This window comes from Nerophis ophidion, linkage group LG01 (genome assembly GCF_033978795.1).
Source record: "Nerophis ophidion isolate RoL-2023_Sa linkage group LG01, RoL_Noph_v1.0, whole genome shotgun sequence".
Taxonomy (NCBI): domain Eukaryota; kingdom Metazoa; phylum Chordata; class Actinopteri; order Syngnathiformes; family Syngnathidae; genus Nerophis; species Nerophis ophidion.
Genome location: NC_084611.1, coordinates 35738955 through 35761330, shown reverse-complemented (window position 1 = coordinate 35761330; position 22376 = coordinate 35738955). Strand labels below are relative to the sequence as shown.

The following is a 22376-nucleotide window of genomic DNA, read 5'->3' as shown; positions in this document are numbered from 1 at the left end:
AAAAGTTTTCCTCACACACACACCCGGAGGGTATACTTGTCTTCCTACCACACATACCCCCGGAGGGTATACTTGTCTTCCCCTCACACACACCCCCGGAGGTATACTTGTCTTCTCCTCACACACACCCCTGGAGGTATACTTGTCTTCCCCCCGCACACACCCCCAAGGGTATACTGGTCTTCCCCACACACACCCCCGGAGGGTATATTTGTTTTTTTCCCCCCACACACACCCCTTTAGTGTATACTTGTCTGCCCCACACACAACCCCAAAGAGTATACGTGTCTTCCCCCCACAAACCCCCCCCCGGATGTATACTTGTCTTCCCACCACACACACCCCTTAGTATATACTTGTCTTCCTCACACAAGCCCCCAAAGAGTATACTTGTCTTCTTCCCGCACACACCCCCGGAGGTATACTTGTCTTCCCCACACACACACACACCCCTGGGGGTATCCTTGTCTTCCCACCACGCAAAGCCCCGGGGGGATACCTGTTTTTCCCCCACACACACTCCCTTAGTGTATACTTGTCTTCCCCCCACACACACCCCCGGAGGTTATACCTGTCTGCCCCCCCACATACCCACTTGTTCCCCCCCCCACCCACACACACACCCTTAGTGTATACTTGTCTTCCCAGCACACACCCCGGGGGCGTATACATGTCTTCCCCCCACAAAAAAACCCCGGTGGTTTACTTGTCTGCCCCCCACACAATCTCCTGGGGGTATCCTTGTCTTTCCCCCACACACCCCCTTAGTGTATACTTGTCTTCTCCCCCACACACACCCCCGGGGGCTTACTTGTTTTTCCCCACATACACACACCCTTAGTGTATACTTGTCTTCCCCACACACACCCTGGGGGCGTATACATGTCTTCCCCCCACACAAAAACCCCGGTGGTTTACTTGTCTTCCCCCCACACAATTCCCTGGGGGTATCCTTGTCTTCCCCCTACACCCCCCCTTAGTGTATATGTGTCTTCCCCTCATACCCCCCCGGAGGGTATACTTGTCTTTCCCCCACACACACCCCCAGGGGGTATACTTGTCCTCCCCCCACACACATCCCCGGTGGTTTACTTGTGTCCCCCCCCCCACACACACACAGTTGTCTTCCTCCCACACACACCCCCCGGGGGATATACTTGTCTCCCCCCCACACAGACGCCCCAGGGGTATGCTTGTCTTATCCCCACACACACCCCCTTAGTGTATACTTGTCTTCCCTCCACACACACCCCCGGAGGGTATACCTGTCTTCCCCCCACACACACCCCGGGGGGCGTATACTTGTCTTCCCCCCACACAAAACCCCGGTGGTTTACTTGTTTTACCCCCACACACACAGTCGTCTTCCCCCCCCACACAGACCCCCGGGGATATACTTGTCTTCCCCCCACACACACACCCTTAGTGTATACTTGTCCTCCCCCCACACATACCCCCGGGTGGGTATATTTGTCTTCCCCCCAGGGGGTATACTTGTCTTCGCCCCACATACCCCCCCAGGGTGTATACTTGTCTTTGCCACACACAACCCAGAGGGTATACTTGTTTTCCCCCCCACACACAGCCCACCCCCAGAGGGCATACTTGTTTCCCCCCCCCCCCCCCCCCCCCCACCCACACACACACTCCCGCGGAGTATACTTGTCTTCCCCCCACACACACTCCCGCGGAGTATACTTGTCTTCCCTCCGACACCCAACCCCTTAGTGCAGGGGTCACCAACCTTTTTGAAACCAAGAGCTACTTCTTGGGTACTGATTAAATAAATACACACTTAAATAAATTGCCAGAAATAGCCAATTTGCTCAATTTACCTTTAATAAATAAATCTATATATATATAAAAAAAAGGGTATATCTGTCTGTCATTCCGTCGTACATTTGTTTTCCTTTTACAGAAGGTTTTTTGTAGAAAATAAATGATGAAAAAACACTTAATTGAACGGTTTAAAAGAGGAGAAAACACGAAAAAAATTAAAATTAAATTTTGAAACATAGTTTATCTTCAATTCAAAATTCAACCGAAAAAAATAAAAAAAATAATTTATGGAACATCATTGGTAATTTTTTTGATTAAGATTAATTTAAAATTTTGATGACATGTTTTGAATAGCTTAAAATCAACTTTGAAATAAGATTTAAATTTGATTTTACAGATTTTCTAGATTTGCCAGAATATTTTTTTGAATTTTAATCATAATAAGTTTGAAGAAATATTTCACAAATATTCTTCATTGAAAAAACAGAAGCTAAAATGAAGAATTAAATTAAAATGTATTTATTATTCTTTACAATAAAAAAAAAAAATACTGATTTAAATTTTCAGGAAAGAAGAGGAAGGAATTTAAAAGGTAAAAAGGTATATTTGTTTAAAATCCCCAAATCATTTTTAAGGTTGTATTTTTTCTCTAAAATTGTCTTTGTGAAAATTATAAGAAGCGAAGTAAAAAAATTAATGAATTTATTTAAACAAGTGAAGACCAAGTCTTTAAAATATTTTCTTTCATTTTCAAATTCTATTTGAGTACAAAACTCAAATAGAATTAAAAATGTCAACCAAAGCGAGACCAGCTTGCTAGCAATTTTTCCTGATTAAGATTATTTTAGAATTTTCATGACATGTTTTAAATTGGTTAAAATCCAATCCGCATTTTGTTAAAATATATAACAAATTGGACCAAGCTATATTTCTAACAAAGACAAATCATTATTTCTTCTAGATTTTCCAGAACAATTTTTTTTTTAAAGAAATTATAAAGACCTTGAAATAAGACTTAAATTTGATTCTACAGATTTTCTAGATTTGCCAGAATATTATTTTTGAATCTTAATCATAATAAGTTTGAAGAAATATTTCACAAATAGTCTTCGTCAAAAAAACAGAAGCTAAAATGAAGAATTAAATTAAAATGTGTTTATTATTCTTTACAATAAAAAAAAATACATTTAATTGAACCTTGATTTAAATTGTCAGGAAAGAAGAGGAAGGAATTTAAAAGGTAAAAAGGTATATGTGTTTAAAAATCATAAAATAATATTTAAGGTTATATTTTTTCTCTAAAATTGTCTTTGTGAAAGTTATAAGAAGCAAAGTAAAAAAATAAATGAATGTATTTAAACAAGTGAAGACCAAGTTTTTAAAATATTTTCTTGGATTTTTAAATTCTATTTGAGTTTTGTCTCGCTTAGAATTAAAAATGTAGAGCACAGCGAGACCAGCTTGCTAGTAAATAAATACAATTTAAAAAAAAGAGGTAGCTCACTGGTAAGTGCTGCTATTTGAGCTATTTTTAGAACAGGCCAGCGGGCGACTCATCTGGTCCATATGGGCGACCTGATGCCCGCGGGCACCGCGATGGTGACCCCTGCCTTAGTGTATACTTGTCTTCCTCCCACACACACCCCCAGGGGTATACTTGTCTTCCCCCCACAAACCTCCGGGGTTAAACTTGTTTTCCTCCCACACACCCCGGGGGCATGCTTATTTTTCCTCCCCACATTCTTCCCACACACACCCCCGGGGGTTTTCTTGTCTTCACCCCCACACACACCTCCGGGGGTATACTTCCCTTCCCCCCGCACACACCCTCGGGGTTATTCTTGTCTTCCCCCGACACACCCCCGGGCGGGCGGCTATACTTGTTTTACCCCACACCCCTCCAGGGTTATACTTGTCTGCCCCCCACACACATCCCTGGGGGGGATACTTGTCTTCCTCCCACACACACCCCCGAGGAGTATACTTGTCTTCCCCCCACACACACCCCCTTAGTGTATACTTGCCTTCCCCCCACACACATTTCTGGGGGTGTACAGTCGGGCAAAAAAGTATTTAGTCAGCCACCAATTGTGCAAATTCTCCTACTTAAAATGATGACAGAGGTCTGTAATTTTCATCATAGGTACACTTCAACTGTGAGAGACAGAATGTGAAAAAAAAAATCCAGGAATTCACATTATAGGAATTTTAAAGAATGTATTTGTAAATTATGGTGGAAAATCAGCATTTGGTCAACAACAAAAATTCAACTCAATACATTGTAATATAACCTTTGTTGGCAATAACAGAGGTCAAACGATTACTATAGGTCTTTACCAGGTTTGCACACACAGTAGCTGGTATTTTGGCCCATTCCTCTATGCAGATCTTCTCGAGAGCAGTGATGTTTTGGGGCTGTTGCCGAGCAACACGGACTTTCAACTCCCTCCACAGATTTTCTATGGGGTTGAGGTCTGGAGACTGGCTAGGCCACTCCAGGACTTTCAAATGCTTCTTACGGAGCCACTCCTTCGTTGCCCGGGCGGTGTGTTTGGGATCATTGTCATGCTGGAAGACCCAGCCACGTTTCATTTTCAAAGCTCTCACTAATGGAAGGAGGTTTTGGCACAAAATCTCACGATACATGGCCCCATTCATTCTTTCCTTAACACGGTTCATTCGTCCTGTCCCCTTAGCAGAAAAACAGCCCAAAGCCTGATTTTTTCCACCCCATGCTTCACAGTAGGTATGGTGTTCTTGGGATGCAACTCAGTATTGTTCTTCCTCTAAACACAACGAGTTGAGTTTATACCAAAAAGTTGTATTTTTTTTTCATCTGACCACATGACATTCTCCCGATCCTCTGCTGTATCATCCATGAGCTCTCTGGCAAACTTCAGACGGGCCTGGACATGCACTGGCTTAAGCAGGGGGACACATCTGGCACTGCAGGATTTGATTCCCTGTCGACGTAGTGTGTTACTAAAGGTAAGCTTTGTTACTTTGGTGCCAGCTCTCTGCAGGCCATTTACCAGGTCCCCCCGTGTGGTTCTGGGATTTTTGCTCACCATTCTCAGGGTCATTTTGACCCCATGGGATGAGATCTTGCGTGGAGCCCCAGATCGAGGGAGATTATCAGTGGTCTTGTATGTCTTCCATTTTCTGATAATTGCTCCCACAGTTCTCCCGTCCAAAGGCAAAACCCAGTAACTCAATTTTGGTCAAAACTGAGCTGATAATAATTTTGGAGTTCCTAGGTGATATGCTTTACATTAGTGTATGCGATATTGTAATTTGTTCCGTAAGTAAGCTGTTACGCGCAGGGCAGGACCTAGCAACTACCACATAACGGCGTAGATACAACAGAATAACCTAGTATCTCAAGGGACCAATCGGAGCTTCTTTGTCAGTCGCCTTATTGTTTTTAATGAGACATTTGCACGAATGGGGGCCGACGGTCAACCTGATTATGTGATATTATGGCACGAGGGGATATTTGGAAGATTGGCCCAGGACGTTGCAAGCACCTTCATTAAATGTATTGTTCTTGATTCTTCCCCTTGCATACTCTTTTGGGCAGATAACTGTGGAGGTCAAAATAAAAACTGGACGCTGTACACGGCTCTTGCCCAATGTGCAAACGCAGAATGGGGCCCACCCGAGATTGTAATAAAATATCTGGAGAAAGGGCACACGTTCATGAGAGCAGATTCAATCAATGGCTCAATCGGCAAAAAAATGAAAGCTCAAGAAAACATCGATACGTTTGATGACTTTGTAGATCTTTGTAAGACAGCATCAAGATAAATTGGTTTTCCTTTGTTTTCTCAAAATCAGCGAGAAGTGAGTTACTAGGTTTTGCCATTGGGCGGTAGAGTTGATTTTTTCACACCAAGCTGCTTGCCTATTGTAGATTCACTCTTCCCAGTCTGGTGCAGGTCTACAATTCTTTTCCTGGTGTCCTTTGACAGCTCTTTGGTCTTGGCCATAGTGGAGTTTGGAGTCTGACTGTTTGAGGCTGTGGACAGGTGTCTTTTGTACATATAACGAGTTCAAACAAGTGCCATTAATACAGGTAACAAGTGGAGGGCAGAAGAGCTTCTTAAAGAAGAAGTTACAGGTCTCTGAAAGCCAGAGATCTTCCTTGTTTGAAGTGACCAAATACTTATTTTCCACCATAATTTACAAATAAATTCTTTAAAATCCCTACAATGTGAATTTCTGGATTTTTTTTTCACATTCTGTCTCTCACAGTTGAAGTGTACCTATGGGGAAAATTACAGACCTCTGACATCATTTTAAGCGGGAGAACTTGCACAATCGGTGGCTGACTAAATACTTTTTTGCCCCACGGTACTTGTCTCACTCACACACTAACATATCCTTACTTGTGTGTTTGTGTAGGACACATTGTAACTCGCAGGTCCTCTCTCAGAGGGAGTTATGTGATGAGAGAGTGGAGGCTGCCAAAATGGAAGTTCAGAAGAAGATGAAGAAGCTGCTCCTCCTCCCTGCTGTCCCACAGGTAACAACAATCAAATCCAAACCTGTCGTTATAGAAGACGCCAAGCGGCTGTTTAAGACTGTTAACGTCGACAGGAGAAGGCTGAAAATGGCGGCGTAAAAGAGGAGGGAGCGGCGGTGACGATTAAGACAGTGACCAATGCGAGCGACATGTCCAGTCCCTCTGTGACTAAAGGAAATGAACTTCCTTCACTACAGACCAATGAGATCTTCAAGGAAGGTAAAGTACATGGTGTAGAACAGGGGTCTCCAAACTTTTTGACTCGGGGGGTCGCAACCGGTTACATTTTTTTGCATGTGTGTGTGTGTATATATATATATATATATATTAGGGGTGGGCAAATTAATGCGTTAATTACGAGTTAACTCATCAATCTATTAACGCCGACAATTATTTTATCGCACATTTGCGTTGGTTGTTTACATGCTTTTATTTTGTTAACGCCTTTTCTTAACAAGATGGCGTCGCCCGGATGGGCTTCGGTGTCGAGGGGCTCTTGGTAAAGATGGAACATTTGGCAAAAATACCGGACAATTCTGCAAATTTCATGGCTGGCTTACAGCGTGGTCACTCCAGGATCACTTACGACCGCCAGACAATTCTGAATGTGGATGGATCGGGCCGTTTTGGACTGAATGACGCGTGCTTGCTAGACCGGCTAGCTAGCATGGGAATACTTTGCCGGCTACATCCAGTGGCCTGTGAAGCAGCGGAGTATATGTGTTGTCTGTCTATTTAGGAATAATGCAGACAAGGAGTGTTGGCTGAGTTCTTAACGTTTGCTTTCAGAGCGTGCATATCACAACATACAAGATGCCGTCATGGCGACACAACCTATACCGGGCTACCGCGCATGCTCGTCACTCCTGTTGCATGCTGGGTAGGGTAGTTCTTTTATTCCCTGGCTCAGAACATCACAATATAGTACCATGTATATGATGCGTTCAGTTTATCAAAGCACCAAGCAAACAATCGGAAAATTCCCATCATATCAATTCCTAGATATGGTCATAATTATTTTAAGTGCACTACGCAGAATAAACACAACATTATTAATATTGCTACTACGGATAATTTGATCAAAAATTCCCTAAAACAGCCCACTACCTATAATATAGTGTTTTTAAACATAAGATCCCTGATAAAAAAATGTTTCTGCTGTTACCTCAGAAATTGCCTGTTCAGATGTTATGATTGTGGCTCAGAGATTTGTATGTAGATGATATTTATTTTCCATAACAAACAGGATAACTTAAATACCCTGGCAGTGGTAGTAATAAGCTTAAATGTTTGTATTGACATTTTTTGAGTTGATTTTCATAAAATATGCTATTTAACTGCTACTGTTTAACAAAGACTGATTTAAATTGTGTTTGCACAACAAATGTTTTGGCGCTTTTGTTCATGTGGGAGAATATTCCAATAAAGGTGCACTACACACTACTTTTGAATTCATTATTGGGCTTTGCGTATACAATGCAGTTAATCGCGATTAATCAGAGAAATAGTGCGATTAACTTCGATTAAAATTCTTAATCATTGCCCAGCCCTAATATATATATATATATATATATATATATATATATATATATATATATATATATATATATATATATATATATATATATATATATATATATATATATATATATATATATATATATATACATGATGTCACTTTATCAATCGGAAAATGCATTTTTAGACAATATGATTTGCCTGAGCGTTAAGGAGACATAGACGGGTAAGGTCTATTCAGGTGTAATGGAGAGGAGGCTACGCCGGATATTCGAATGTGGTTTTCGTGCTGGTTCTTAAGTACATCACTGGCAATAGCGTCTCGGTTTCCTCTTCATCCACCATGTTTGAAGGTTTTAGAAAAAGTGCATATTTGTTAACATTCCGACAAGGCAAGCGCAAAAATATCTTTCGTGGATGTGGCCATCCTGATTCCTGACCTCGTAAAATGGGCTGTGACATCATTCCCAACTTAAACTTCCAATTTCTGAGGTAAATGGAACGCAACGTTAGTTTACTTTCTCCACATCAAGCATTACAGTAGTACTTGTGAATGTACTCAAATACACTTATGATATTGTACCATAAGAAATACTAGAAATAATGGCCCAATCACAGAATATCTATGGCTTTTCACACACACAAGTGAATGCACAGCATACTTGGTCAACAGCCATACTGGTCACACTGAGGGTGGCCGTATAAACATATTTAACACTGTTACAAATATGCGCCACACTATGAACCCACACCAAACAAGAATAACAAACACATTTTGGGAGAACATCGGCACCGTAACACAACATAAACACAACAGAACAAATACCCGAAACCCCTTGCAGCACTAACTCTCCCGAGACGCTACAATATACACCCCCTGCTGCTCCCTAACCCCCCTCCCCCCCCCCCCCCCCGCCAACCCCGCCCACCTCAACCTCCTCACGCTCTCTCAGGGAGAGCATGTCCCAAATTCCAAGCTGCTGTTTTGAGGCATGTTAAAAAAATAATGCACCTTGTGACTTCAATAATAAATATGGCAGTGCCATGTTGGCTTTTTTTTCCATAACTTGAATTGATTTATTTTGAGAAACCTTGTTATTGTTTAATGCATCCAGCGGAGCATCACAACAAAAATAGGCATAATAATGGGTTAATTCCACGACTGTATGTATCGGTATCGGTTGATACCGGAATCGGTAATTAAGGGTTGGACAATATCGGAATATCGGATATTGGCAAAAAACATATATTCACGTCCAACAATACATCATAAATGGCTGTTTTAGTGCGACAAAAACTAATTAGATGTGCTAATAATGGATTCCACCAGAGCTTATGTTGTTGTTTACATTTGAACCAACTTAGGGTTGATGGGAATGCTCCGACTTTTCGGGTCAGAAATTCCACCTCGAGTTGCATTCAAATTACAACTTCCGACAAGGAACTCAGAATTTCTGACTTCCCAGTACAGATGGAACACACAGTAACAGTTTTACTTGGCTCATTTGTTTCCTCTCAGACAATGTATTGGACACGCCCCCTGCTAAGGACATCACCCTGTCGGACACCACAAAAGACACCACGGCCGTCAAGCAGCACCAGCCAGCAGAGGGAGCCCTGGTGACGGAGAAAGGTCAGACAAGTAAAGCGTTGGCCAAGAATCAGACTGAGATGGAGGTGATCGACGCCCACACAGAAGGTAGCCATTAGCAAACATCTTCGCTGGAACATTCCTTGTGGCGAGCCCAGTGCTGTCTTCTAGAAGCAGACCCGGGAATGGAAGGCATGCTGATGGGCCCGGGGAAAGAGGACGCTGCCGGTCATAGAGGAGACGAGACAGACGATTACGACCAGGAGGAGCAGGTGGCTGGCGGCGTGGATTTGGAGAAACAAGAGCAGCCCATACGGGATAAAGCTATAGGTGCAGTATGACGCAATAGTGCTGAAACCTTAACTCTAACCCTAAGTGTTAAATTTTGAAAAATGCATCTGTGTATTCAAAATAAGAATAAGTGTACTTTTTTCAGGTTGAATATACAACTAAAACTGACTTTGGTAACTATTTTTATTAAATCGTTCACTAAATTGGCCCTAGTGTGTGAATGTGAGTGTGAATGTTGTCTATCTGTGTTGGCCCTGTGATGAGGTGTACCCCGCCTTCCGCCTGAATGCAGCTGAGATAGGCTCCAGCAACCCCAAAAGGTACAAGCGGTAGAAAAATTAAAGATGAATCTTCATTTCATTACATAATGATATTTGAGATTTTTTGTCATGTTCAAATCATACTTGTTTTACAGTTTAAATGTTTTTTTCCCCTTTCAGATCTTTTGTCTTCAGATTAAAATCTGGTTTATTTTTCAGACTTTTGGCCTCGAATTTTGCGTGCCATCACCTGAGAGGGGAATGGCATCATAACCGACAGCTTAGCAATAAGGATAGGGGGCGTGTCCCCAAAGTTTTTGCCATCCGGGAATGTACTGTGATGCTATTTATTACTTAGGTATTGTTTATAAAACCAAAACACACAAACAAAAGGAATACAAAATAAAAACTGTTTCTCAATGGGAATGATATGCGACTTGAAGGCCTACTATTTTTCCTCATTAATTGGTATTGTCTCATTTGATCTCATTTAAATGATCAGTTTTAGCCTGCCAAATGAAAACATCTGCGTACTGAGCATCTCTTCTCCCATTCTTTATTCTATTTTTCTCGTATTTGCGCCATGTACTGCCACTCCCAGGCAGCTGGGAGACAATCAAATTCACATAGACACAAATAATCAACTTAACAAGCTTATAATAAAGAAATACAAGGACATTGATTTGACCTGGTCTAATTGTACACAAATATGGTGTATGTCTAAATAATGTGGAAAAGGGAAACATAATGAAAGGCAATGCCATTAGAAACTGTGAACTTTTAGCTGTATAGTTTTTACAATTATATTATGGTGGAGGGTGAGGTGTTAAGTTAAAGTACCAATGATTGTCACACACACACTAGGTGTGGCGAAATTTGTCCTCTGCATTTGACCCATTCCCTTGTTCACCCCCTGGGAGGTGAGGGGACCAGTGGGCAGCAGCGGTGCCGTGCCCAGGAATCATTTGTGGTTTTTAACCCCCAATTCCAACCCTTGATGCTGAGTGCCAAGCAGGGAGGTAATGAGTCCCATTTTTATAGTCTTTGGTATGACTCGGCTGGGGTTTGAACTCCCAACCTACCGATCTCAGGGCAGACACTCTAACCACTAGGCCACTGAGTTACACTTTAACCCACATTAAGTGTGGAATTGAATTGTTTTATTTCATACACTCCCTGAAGGCATCATGGTAGGGGAAGCCTCGTACGGTCAGTCATAATGCCATGTTCGGGCTAAAAGTCTGAATCTCGGGGGGGAAACAAATTGAATCGGAAGAAGAAAGATCTGAAACAAATAACATCCATGCAAAAATAAGATTTGAATCTGGGGGAAAAAAACGGAAGCTCAAATATCAAAATATTTGAAAGTGAAAGATAAAGACTATAGCAAGAATAATTACCATAGTGAAACATAAATATATTTAACCTATTTTGAACGTCAACACTTTATTTTTCAGGTTCAAACTTTATTTTTTCAAGCACCAGTACAAAACTTTTGGCTCTAAAGTTAACTCTGTGTTCAAATATGTGTCCCTCTCATTGCAACAAAGAGAAATGACGTATTTATGACGGGGATGGTTTTCATATAATGGTAAGAAAATCTCTGAAAAAAAACCCAAACTGAATTTAAAATTTTAATTGCATTGACAAGTTGACACAGACATAACTTACAGTAATGCATACTAACACGAAATAAGGACGGCGCATGAATGGGAAGTTCATCTTTAGGCCAGCCTGCCAAGGCCCTCAGCAAAGGTGAAACTGAAAACATTAGAATATTTTGTAAAAGTCCCTTCATGTCAGCAATTCAACTTCAAATGTGAAACTAACTATTAACTAATTGCATGCCAAAGTCTTATATGCCAATCCTTTTATTTCTTAGAATTTTAAAGACACCGGATTTTCCAATTCGAGGTTTTCATAAGCTGGAAGCCATAATGATATCTAAATAAGTCTTGAAATATCTTAAGTTGCATGTTATGAGCCTATGTCATGTATTAGTTTCACTATCCATCCATCCATCTTCTTCCGCTTATCCGAGGTCGGGTCGCAAGGGCTGCAGTCTAAGCAGGGAAGCCTAGACTTCCCTCTCCCCCGACATTTCGTCCAGCTCCTCCCGGGAGATCCCGAGGCGTTACCAGGCCAGCCTGGAGACATAGTCTTCCCAACGTGTCCTGGGTCTTCCCCGTGGCCTTCTTCTCCGAAACACCTCCCTAGGGAGGCGTTCGGGTGGCATCCTGACCAGATGCCCGAACCACCTCATCTGGCTCCTCTCTATGTGGAGGAGCAGTGGCTTTACTTTGAGCCCCTCCCGGATGACAGAGCCTCTCGCCCTTTCTCTAAGGGAGAGCCCCGCCACCCGGCGGAGAAAGCTCATTTCGGCCGCTTGTACCTGGTTCAGGTTCAAACACTGATGACATCAATTAAACAGGACAAGAATCAAAGAATCAAACAGAGACAGAATGTAATTTATCTCAGTGAGGAGAAATGGTACATCTGTACCCTTGTACAGTGTCATCACGCTCTGCCTAAAGATTGCACGCCTCCTTCTTTTATTTGGACCTTCCCTGACCACATGGCAAAAGCTGCTTCCAAAGGGACAGGGTCGTAAACAGCCATCGCCTTTGATTACAAAACAGTTAAAAAAAGAAGTTCGTAAAATAGTTCAAAAAAGCGGTGCTTGGAGTGTAGTCAGGCCCTACTTCCTCTCCGATTTGTAGTTCTTTGGTCACGACAATATCTTTCTGTTGATTACAATACATAAAAGAAACAGAACACCTTCATGTGGCTTTCCATCCTACACAGTAGAGTTTTACAAGCCTTCTTCTCGGTAGGTGCAAAGACATGTTTTTGCTTCTCGCCAGGCACTCAACACAAAGATTTTGTGATAACTTAGAAACAAATATACTAACAGTACCCGTGATCTTGTCCTTTCGGTCATTACCCAAAGCTCATGACCATAGGTGAGGATGGGAACGTCGATCAAGCGGTAAATTAAGAGCTTTGCCTTCCGGCTCAGCTCCTTCACCACAACGGATCGGTACAGCGTCCGCATTACTGAAGACGCCGCACCGATCTCACTATCCACTCTTCCCTCACTCGTGAACAAGACTCCGAGGTACTTGAGCTCCTCCACTTGGGGAAAGATCTCCTCCCCCAGCCCGGAGATGGCACTCCACCCTTTTCCGGGCGAGAACCATGAACTCGGACTTGGAGGTGCTGATTCCCATAGTTTCACTATGTAGATTTAATTGCAGGAATAAAATAACCTTTGCACGATATTTTAATGTTCTGCGTTTCACCTGTAGATGTGATGTGTATGGCCACCGGATCGGACCGGACCCCCTCCACAAGGGAGAGTGGTACTTAGGAGAAAAAGAAAAGAAACGGCAGATCAACTGGTCTAAAAAGGGAGTCTATTTAAAGGCTAAAGTATACAAATGAGTTTTAAGGTGAGATTTAAATGCTTCTACTGAGGTGGCATCTCGAACCAGAGTACTGGAGCCCGAACGGAAAACGCTCTATAGCCCGCAGACTTTTTTTGGGCTTTGGGAATCACTAATAAGCCGGAGTCCTTTGAACGCAGATTTCTTGCCGGGACATATGGTACAATACAATCGGCAAGATAGGATGGAGCTAGACCGTGTAGTATTTTATACGTAAGTAGTAAAACCTTAAAGTCACATCTTAAGTGCACAGGAAGCCAGTGCAGGTGAGCCAGTACAGGCGTAATGTGATCAAACTTTCTTGTTCTTGTCAAAAGTCTAGCAGCCGCATTTTGTACCAACTGTAATCGTTTAATGTTAGACATGGGGAGACCCGAAAATAATACGTTACAGTAGTCGAGGCGAGACGTTACAAACGCATGGATAATGATCTCGGCGTCTTTAGTGGACAAAATAGAGTGAATTTTAGCGATATTACGGAGATGAAAGGAGGCCGTTTTAGTAACGCTTTTAATGTGTGACTCAAAGGAGAGAGTTGGGTCGAAGATAATACCCAGATTCTTTACCGTGTCGCCTTGTGTAATTGTTTGGTTGTCAAATGTTAGAGTTGTATTATTAAATAAAGGTTGGTGTCTAGCAGGACCGATAATCAGCATTTCCTTTTTTTTGGCGTTGAGTTGCAAAATGTTAGCGGACATCCATTGTTTAATTTCATTAAGACACGCCTCCAGCTGACTACAATCCGGCGTGTTGGTCAGCTTAAGGGGCATGTAGAGTTGGGTGTCATCAGCATAACAGTGAAAGCTAACACCGTATTTGCGTATGATGTCACTTAGCGGCAGCATGTAGACTCTGAAGAGTGCAGGGCCAAGGACCGAACCCTGGGGAACTCCACACGTTACCTTAACGTAGTCCGAGGTCACATTGTTATGGGAGACGCACTGCACCCTGTCAGTAAGAAAAGAGTTAAACCAAGACAGGGCTAAGTCTGACATACCAATTCGTGTTTTGATTCGTTCTAATAAAATATTATGATCGACGGTATCGAAAGCAGCGCTAAGATCGAGGAGCAGCAACATAGATGACGCATCAGAATCCATCGTTAGCAATAGATCATTAGTCATTTTTGCGAGGGCTGTCTCCGTAGAGTGATTTGCCCTGAAACATTAATACACATCACATCTACAGGTGAAACGCAGAACCTTGTGGAGGGGGTCCGGTCCGATCCGGTGGCCATGTACTGCTTGCCTGTGTATCGGCTGGGGACATCTCTGCGCTGCTGATCCGCCTCCGCTTGGGATATTTTCCTGCTGGCTCCGCTGTGAACGGGACTCTTGCTGCTGTGTTGGATCCGCTTAGAACTGGACTCTCGCGACTGTGTTGGATCCATTATGGATTGAACTTTCACTCGACATCCATTGCTTTCCTCCTCTCCAAGGTTGTCATAGTCATCACTGTCACCGACGTCCCACTTGGTCATTGTCACCGACGTCCCACTGGGTGTGAGTTTTCCTTGCCCTTATGTGGGCCTACCGAGGATGTCGTAGTGGTTCGTGTTGTGGTTTGTGCAGCCCTTTGAGACACTAGTGATTTAGGGCTATATAAGTAAACATTGGTTGATTGATTGGTAATGAGTATATGCATCAAATTAACAATCTTGTCAAACTAATTAGCGAGCTGACATTATACTTGTTTTGTTTTGTTATAAATGATTTGTGTCAAACTCTAGAAGACAAACACTGAGAAACTGAATATTTACAATTTTAAATGAAAACACAAAACGTCTTTTCACCTTACAGTTCAGCTGTCTTAATCTAGAGAACACTATGTAGGTGAGCTCCAGTTCCATATTTCTGTGCCACCATTCAAGAGACAGCGTCCTCTGGTGGTGAGACATAAGGAGTGTGACAACTAACCAGAGTCTCTCCTCCTGTCTTCCAGACAAGGTGATGGAGGAGGAGCTGGCTGATTATAACGGCGATGACGACAACGAGGGCGAGTTTGAGGCAGACAAAGAAGCTGAACTTGCTCAAGTCTAAGGTCAACATTTTGATACTTTTATTGTAGTTCTCTTTATTTGTTAGCCTACTTCGACTGAGCAGCCATAAAAAACTACAGCGGAACCTCTACGGCGCAAAACATACAATTTTCAACATTGTAAATAATAAGACAAATGATCTGTACGAGGGTCAAACTGTGGCCATCCTAAAAAAAATAATATGTGTACATGCAATCGTCTAACACAAGGGTGTCCAAACTATGGCCCGCCAATGGTTTTAATTTGGCCCGCGAGACGTGATGTGTATAATAAGGAATCTGGCCCATGGTTTATATTCAAATTTATGCTTAAATATCTGGCAATCATAATGCTGCAACATTGCCGCATTCATGCGGACAACGTGAAAATCCAGTTCAATCAACAGGAATTGTGGTTTAAAGTGAACACAGCCCAGCATTCACTTTTGTGACCCAATACAGACAACCTTCCCTGATCATGGTGCAACCAAAAAATGCAACCGACACAAAAAGTCAACACACACAACACAACCTGCTCTCTGAACTTTGTAAATATTATCAAAAAACGTCGTAGCACCATTAAAAATGTGATATTATACCCATTTCAAATAATTACAAAGCATGAGGGTAAATATACAAAACACTTATGTTTGGAGCATATTATCTGCTTGATATGTCTGATTTATTGCAAAACTCACAGACGTAAACAAAGTAGCACTCAAACTTTCACATACTTTTAATATCCTTTTATATTTATCATATACCCATTCTATTTATTTATTATGTACACATATATATGTATAGGCTACACACACACACATATATATATATATATATATATATATATATATATATATATATATGTATGTATCTATATATGTGTGTGCGTGTATACATATATATAAATGAGTACATGATCATATGTATGTGTGTATATGTATATATATATATACATATATATATAAATGAGTACATGATCATATGTATATATATATACATATACATATATATATATATATAAATATATATATTCATATATATATATATATATATTTATATATATATATATATATATATATATATATACATATATATATATATATATATATATAAATGAGTACATGATCACATACGTGTGTGTGTGTATATATAGTATATATATATATATATATATATATATATATATATACTACTATTTTTTTCAAAGCTTTTGAACTCTGCGCCTAATTTATGGATTTTTCTTTGCTAACGGCCATAATGTTTTGTATTCCACAAATAGTTTTCATAAAACACAGACGGACGCTGAAAGAGCGTGTTATTGTTTGTGCTATAGAGCCATCTTTTGGAAGAGTTTTGCCCCCTGCAGGTGCTGCGGGTTAAAAATACACTTCCTCTTTCGTGCTTTGAACCGGAAGTATAACCGTCTATAGCATTACTGCTCGAAAGGATTCTTCATTAATCACTCTGAGCAGAAAGTGACAGATTCTGCAAGATTGTCAGAGACATTTTAAAACAAGCTATCATTGCACTTTTGTGCATGATGTCACTAAGATGACATATCAAAACAACACTAAATTAAAGTGGACTTTTTGTACAGAACGCCACTACAATAGTTTAAAGCAAACACAGTGCACTATTGCGCATGATGTCACACAATATATTTCAATAGGTGTCAAACAAAAGTGAGCTGCATATTAAGAAATCAAATAGTGTATGTCCTTCACTATGTGGTAGGTTCCTGTGGACGTTATCTCCTTCTGTTGTTGACTATTTTTTCATACGGTGTTGATCTGGAAATGCTTCCGCATTTTGTGGGTGTGGCACCGAACGGAGATGTTGACATGCATTCTCTAGCGGGTGACTTTTCAAATGATGCAACAAATTAGCAGTGCTGCTACTTTTTGTAGCAACGCTTTTGCCGCATACTTGTTCGACATCTTCCCGCATGAAGCCAAACCACCGCCAGACGATGGACTCTGTGCTGTTTTTTCTCGGGAATTCATTCTTCCTTCATTTGTTACCAGATTCGCACCTTCTCTCTCTCGTATTACCACTCACACCACTCCGCTAGCATCACAGCTAACGTTAACCATGCTGCTACCTCTCTGCTGCGGGAGGGCGTGTGATGTTGGACCCGCAACAGTATGTGACGTATGTAAGAAGGTGCGCTTGTTTTATCTCTCTGTGAGAAGGAGAGACAAGAAAGAGTGGGAATAGCCTAGTGTAATGCCCGCAGCTAAAAGCAACTGCGTGAGAACGTATACTTGAATATCACAATATTGTCATTTTCTATAGGGACGGCGTGGCGCTGTGGGAGAGTGGCCGTGCGCAACCCGAGGGTCACTGGTTCAAATCCCACCTAGAATCAACCTTGTCACGTCCGTTGTGTCCTGAGCAAGACACTTCACCCTTGCTCCTGATGGGTGCTGGTTGGCGCCTTGCATGGCAGCTTCCTCCATCAGTGTGTGAATGGGTAAATGTGGAAGTAGTGTCAAAGCGCTTTGAGTACCTTGAAGGTAGAAAAGCGCTATACAAGTACAGCCCATTTATTTATTTATTTTATTTATATCGAACAGAGACAAATCCGCGATATATCGATATATCGCCCAGCCCTATGTTATAGTTATTTGAATGAATCTGACCATAATATGTTATGTTTACATACCAGGCACTTCCTCAGTTGGTTATTTATGCGTCCTATAACGCAGTGGTCCCCAACCACCGGGCCGTGGCTCGATTGGTACCGGGCCGGAGAATAATTTTTTATTAATTTTTCTTTTAAAAAAAAAAAAAAAAAAAAAAAATTTTTTTTTTTTTAATTAAATCAACATAAAAACACAATATACACTTACAATTAGTGCACCAAGCACACATTTTTCATGACAAAAACGTCCCCTTTTTCATGACAAAGAAAAAAAAAAAAAGGATTTATACTCCGGAGCGACTTATAATCCGCAAAATACGGTATTTATCTGTCCTATAAAGATTTTTTTGTATTCCTGCAGGGCTTCTCTTGAAGAAACACATTTAAGGAAGTGCCGCCTGTTTTGACTCTCCAATGAAGAATCACAGGGAAATAACACATGTTCTTCTTTTTTTTTTTCTAAAGTCCTGTCACGTGATTTAGCTGCTAAAATTGAGGGATGGATGTGCACTCCTTTTTTTTTTTTTTTTTTTCAAACACATGGGATTCATTTTATGCAGGGAACATTGGAGCTTTCCAATTATGGCGATACAGGCAAGTGCTGTGTAGTATCATTTACTGTACTGCTGTACATACCTAAGGCTGCCTGCATGATGGTCGGAGTACATTGCACAACATGTCTGCTGGTTGTCTTGATTGTCCACACCACTCATTTGTGGTTTTAGAATGTTTCTTTCATATGTGCACTCACTAGGTAGGCATTATTGCAACGGTATTGCTGTTGCTCCATCTTTAACTTGGGTAACAGAAGATCATAGACAATGCATTTTAAAGACAATGTGTGCCAGGAGAAAATCAGATGAACTGGAACTAAAAGAATGCCTTCTTTTGTCCTCTTTGCACCAGGTTCTTCTTATAAGCTCCAACTCCTTGAGAACCTTAGAACAGATATTGACCTGCTGAACAAAAAAAGGCTTTATTGAAATAAAAAAATAAAAAGTGGTGTCAGAAAAAATGTATGTAAATTACCCCAAAAATTCACAGTGAATAGCTGTCTTTGTTGTACCAAGCCAAAGCCAAGCCAAAGGTTGTACCAAGCCAAAAGGTTTGTAAAATTCCGCTGTGTACGATGGGAGGAGACGGAAGGGGGTTATCTATTTTGATCCAAGCTCTATCCAGGACCAGTCCAAGTCATCTTTTCCTTTTGTGTTAATGTGACCGAAAACAATGGCTGTTTACATACCCCCCATTCCTTGAGAAACAGCTGTTGTTATGTAAACAGGGAAAGTCCAAATAAAAAGAGGTGGCATACAATCTTTCGCCAGAACGTACTGGAGACTGTACAAGAGTACAGCCCGGACGTTTCTCTTCAAGTTGAGCCAAATGTAATTCTGTCTGTCTTTAATTCCTTGCTTCTTGTCTCGTTTAATAGATGTCATCAGTGTTTGAACCTGACAAGAAGTGTTGACAAACCCGCTGAAATATGTTTGCCACATGTTTTAGGTGGATATAAAGAAAAAATTGGTTGACAACACTATTTTGCATTTTTCCACATTCAGCTGTGTTATTACAATTTCCTTGACTTTGTGGATTGGTCCCCTGTCTTATTTTCCATCCTTCCATTTTTGTACCACTTTTCCATTTCGGGGTCGGGGGGAGGCTGCAGCCTATCTCAACTGCTTTTGGGTAGGCGGGGTACACACTGGACAAGTCAAAGTTTTTAATAGTTACGTTGTGGAAGGCGGCTGCTGTCATTAATTACTTGCAGAAAGATGTGTACAATTAAAGCTGCTAGCAGGGTTAAAAAAAAGTTGAAGTACCACTGATAGTCACACACACTAGGTGTGGTGAAATTACCCTCTGCATTTGACCCATGCCCTTGTTACACCCCACGGGAGGGGAGGCGAGCAGTGAGCAGCAGCAGGGGCCGTGTTCGGGATTCATTTTTGTTGATTTAACCCCAAATTCCAACCATTGATGTTGAGTGTCAAGCAGGGAGGTAATGGGTCCCATTTTTATGGTATTTGGTAGGCGTTGGTGGTATAGTGGTGAGCATAGCTGCCTTCCAAGCAGTTGACCCGGGTTCGATTTCCGGCCAAGGCAACAGTATTTTTACCATGAATTGATTTACGTGGACCCCAACTTAAACAAGTTGAAAAACGTATTCGGGTGTTACCATTTAGTGGTCAATTGTACGGAATATGTACTGTACTGTGCAATCTACTGATAAAAGTTTCAATCAATCAATCAGTCAATCAACTCAGGGCGGACACTCTTGCCAACGCCCCGACCCACTACCAAACATTTCAGGAAGATGGCAGCCTGTGAAAGAAAAGAAGTTACGACCGTTACATTTTTCCACCACAAGGGATCGATATTGGTGTTGATATCAATGTCTGGTCATGATCAGACTCCAACCTTAAAGTGTAATATTAGTTTGGAAGGATTTCCGATCATCTAAATCACAGGTGTCAAACTCTTTAATTCCTTGCTTCTTGTCTCGTTTAATAGATGTCATCAGTGTTTGAACCTGACAAGAGGTGTTGATAAACCCGCTGAAATCTGTTTGCCACATGTTTTAAGTGGATATAAAGACAAAATTAGTTGACAACACTATTTTGCATTTTTCCACATTTAGCTGTGTTATTACAATTTCCACAGTGGTCCGCGACATCATTTTATCTGGAAATGATACGTGTCATTAAAGTACTTCATATTTTCTCACAAAATTTAATGGACTTTTTTTCATTTTGACCGAAAAAATATATGTACTGCTTGAAATTGCATGCCTTTTAAACTTTAATAGTATCCAATATTGCAACAAAAATTACAGTATATTATTATACTTTACAAAAACAATGTTACTTAAATATCTGCTTGACTTATGATTTTACATCAAACTACCCATCAAAGGAATACAAACGACAATACAATTTACAGTGAAGTGAATTATATTTACATAGGGCTCTTTCTCTAGTGACTCAAAGCGCTTTACATAGTGAAACCCAATATCTAAGTTACATTTTAACCAGTGTGGGTGGCACTGGGAGCAGGTGGGTAAAGTGTCTTGCCCAAAGACACAACGGCAGTGACTAGGATGGTGGAAGCGGGGATCAAACCTGCAACCCTCAAGTTGCTGGCACGGCCGCTCTACCAACCGAGCTATACCGCCCCACAGTGTTCTTTACAGCATATTACTGTAAATTAAAAAAAAAAAAATGTTGGCATTCATTTGACTGAGCTGCCATATTTGTACTGTAAAATCTCATTGTTAACGGTGTTTTATACTGTAAATGGTAAAACCATACATTTGTTTTTATGGTAGCATGACATCAGGACATAATATGGATGTCAATACAAAATTGTATTAACCTACACTGCAAAAACTGAAATCTAAGTAAGATTCAATATATCAAATAAGAGTGATATTTGCTTATTTTCTGTCTGATAAGATAATTCTTCTCACTAAGCAGATTTTATGTAAGAGTGTTTTACTTGTTTTAAGGGGTTTGGTCCGAAATGATCTCAGTAAGATATTACAGCTTGTTGCTGGGTAAAACATGCTTGAAAGTAGAATATCAAGTGTAGCAAAGCTGTGTCATCAACACTCACAAGTATAAAACTACTTTTTTAAAGTAATCATTTCTTACTTCAAGCATGAAAAAAAAAATCATGGGGGTACTTGAAGGTATGCCAAGGGGTAAGAGAGATTTTTTTTAAATATTCTAAAAATGGCAACGATTCAAAAATCCTTTATAAATATATTTCTTGAATAATACTTCAACAGAATATGATTGTAAGTTCATAAATTGTGAAAAAAAAAAAATACAACAATGCAATATTCAGTGTTGACAGCTAGATTTTTTGTGGACATGTTCCATAAATATTAATGCTAAATATTTTTTTGTGAAGAAATGTTTAGAATGAAGTTGATGAATCCAGATGGATCTCTATTACAATCCCCAAAGAGGGCACTTTAAGTTGATGATTACTTCTATGTGTAGAAATCTTTATTTATAATTGAATCACTTGTTTATTTTTCAACAAGTTTTTTGTTATTTTTTTGTCTTTTTTTTTCCAAATAGTTCAAGAAAGACCACTACAAATGAGCAATATTTTGCACTGTTATAAAATTATTTAATAAATCAGAAACTGATGACATAGTGCTGTACTTTACTTTATCTCTTTTTTTTCAACCAAAAATGCTTTGCTCTGATTAGGGGGTACTTGAATTTAAAATATGTTCACAGGGAGTACATCACTGAAAAAAGGTTGAGAACCACTGGAGTAGATATTATGAATATTA

General features: G+C 40.7%; 1 protein-coding gene and 1 non-coding gene across 4 annotated transcripts in view; both read left to right on the top strand.

Annotated features, from left to right (window-relative positions):
* golm1 (golgi membrane protein 1) overlaps positions 1 to 19459 on the top strand; it is a 33385-nt gene extending 13926 nt beyond the window's left edge. For 2 of the 3 annotated variants that reach the window (XM_061901751.1, XM_061901743.1), the window contains exons 6-11: positions 6184 to 6304; positions 6379 to 6523; positions 9342 to 9521; positions 9585 to 9743; positions 15352 to 15450; positions 18432 to 19459. In XM_061901751.1, the coding sequence (XP_061757735.1) occupies positions 6184 to 6304; positions 6379 to 6523; positions 9342 to 9521; positions 9585 to 9743; positions 15352 to 15449 (703 nt within the window). In that variant the 3' untranslated portion in view covers position 15450; positions 18432 to 19459. Of the gene's footprint in view, positions 1 to 6183; positions 6305 to 6378; positions 6524 to 9341; positions 9522 to 9584; positions 9744 to 10183; positions 10394 to 15351; positions 15451 to 18431 lie in introns of those variants that run through there. The other variant, XM_061901760.1, reaches the window with a different exon arrangement.
* Positions 19460 to 20101: 642 nt separating this feature from the next.
* Positions 20102 to 20173, top strand: trnag-ucc (transfer RNA glycine (anticodon UCC)). The gene has a single exon. It is a non-coding gene; the product is annotated as a tRNA-Gly (tRNA).
* Positions 20174 to 22376: the final 2203 nt, after the last annotated feature.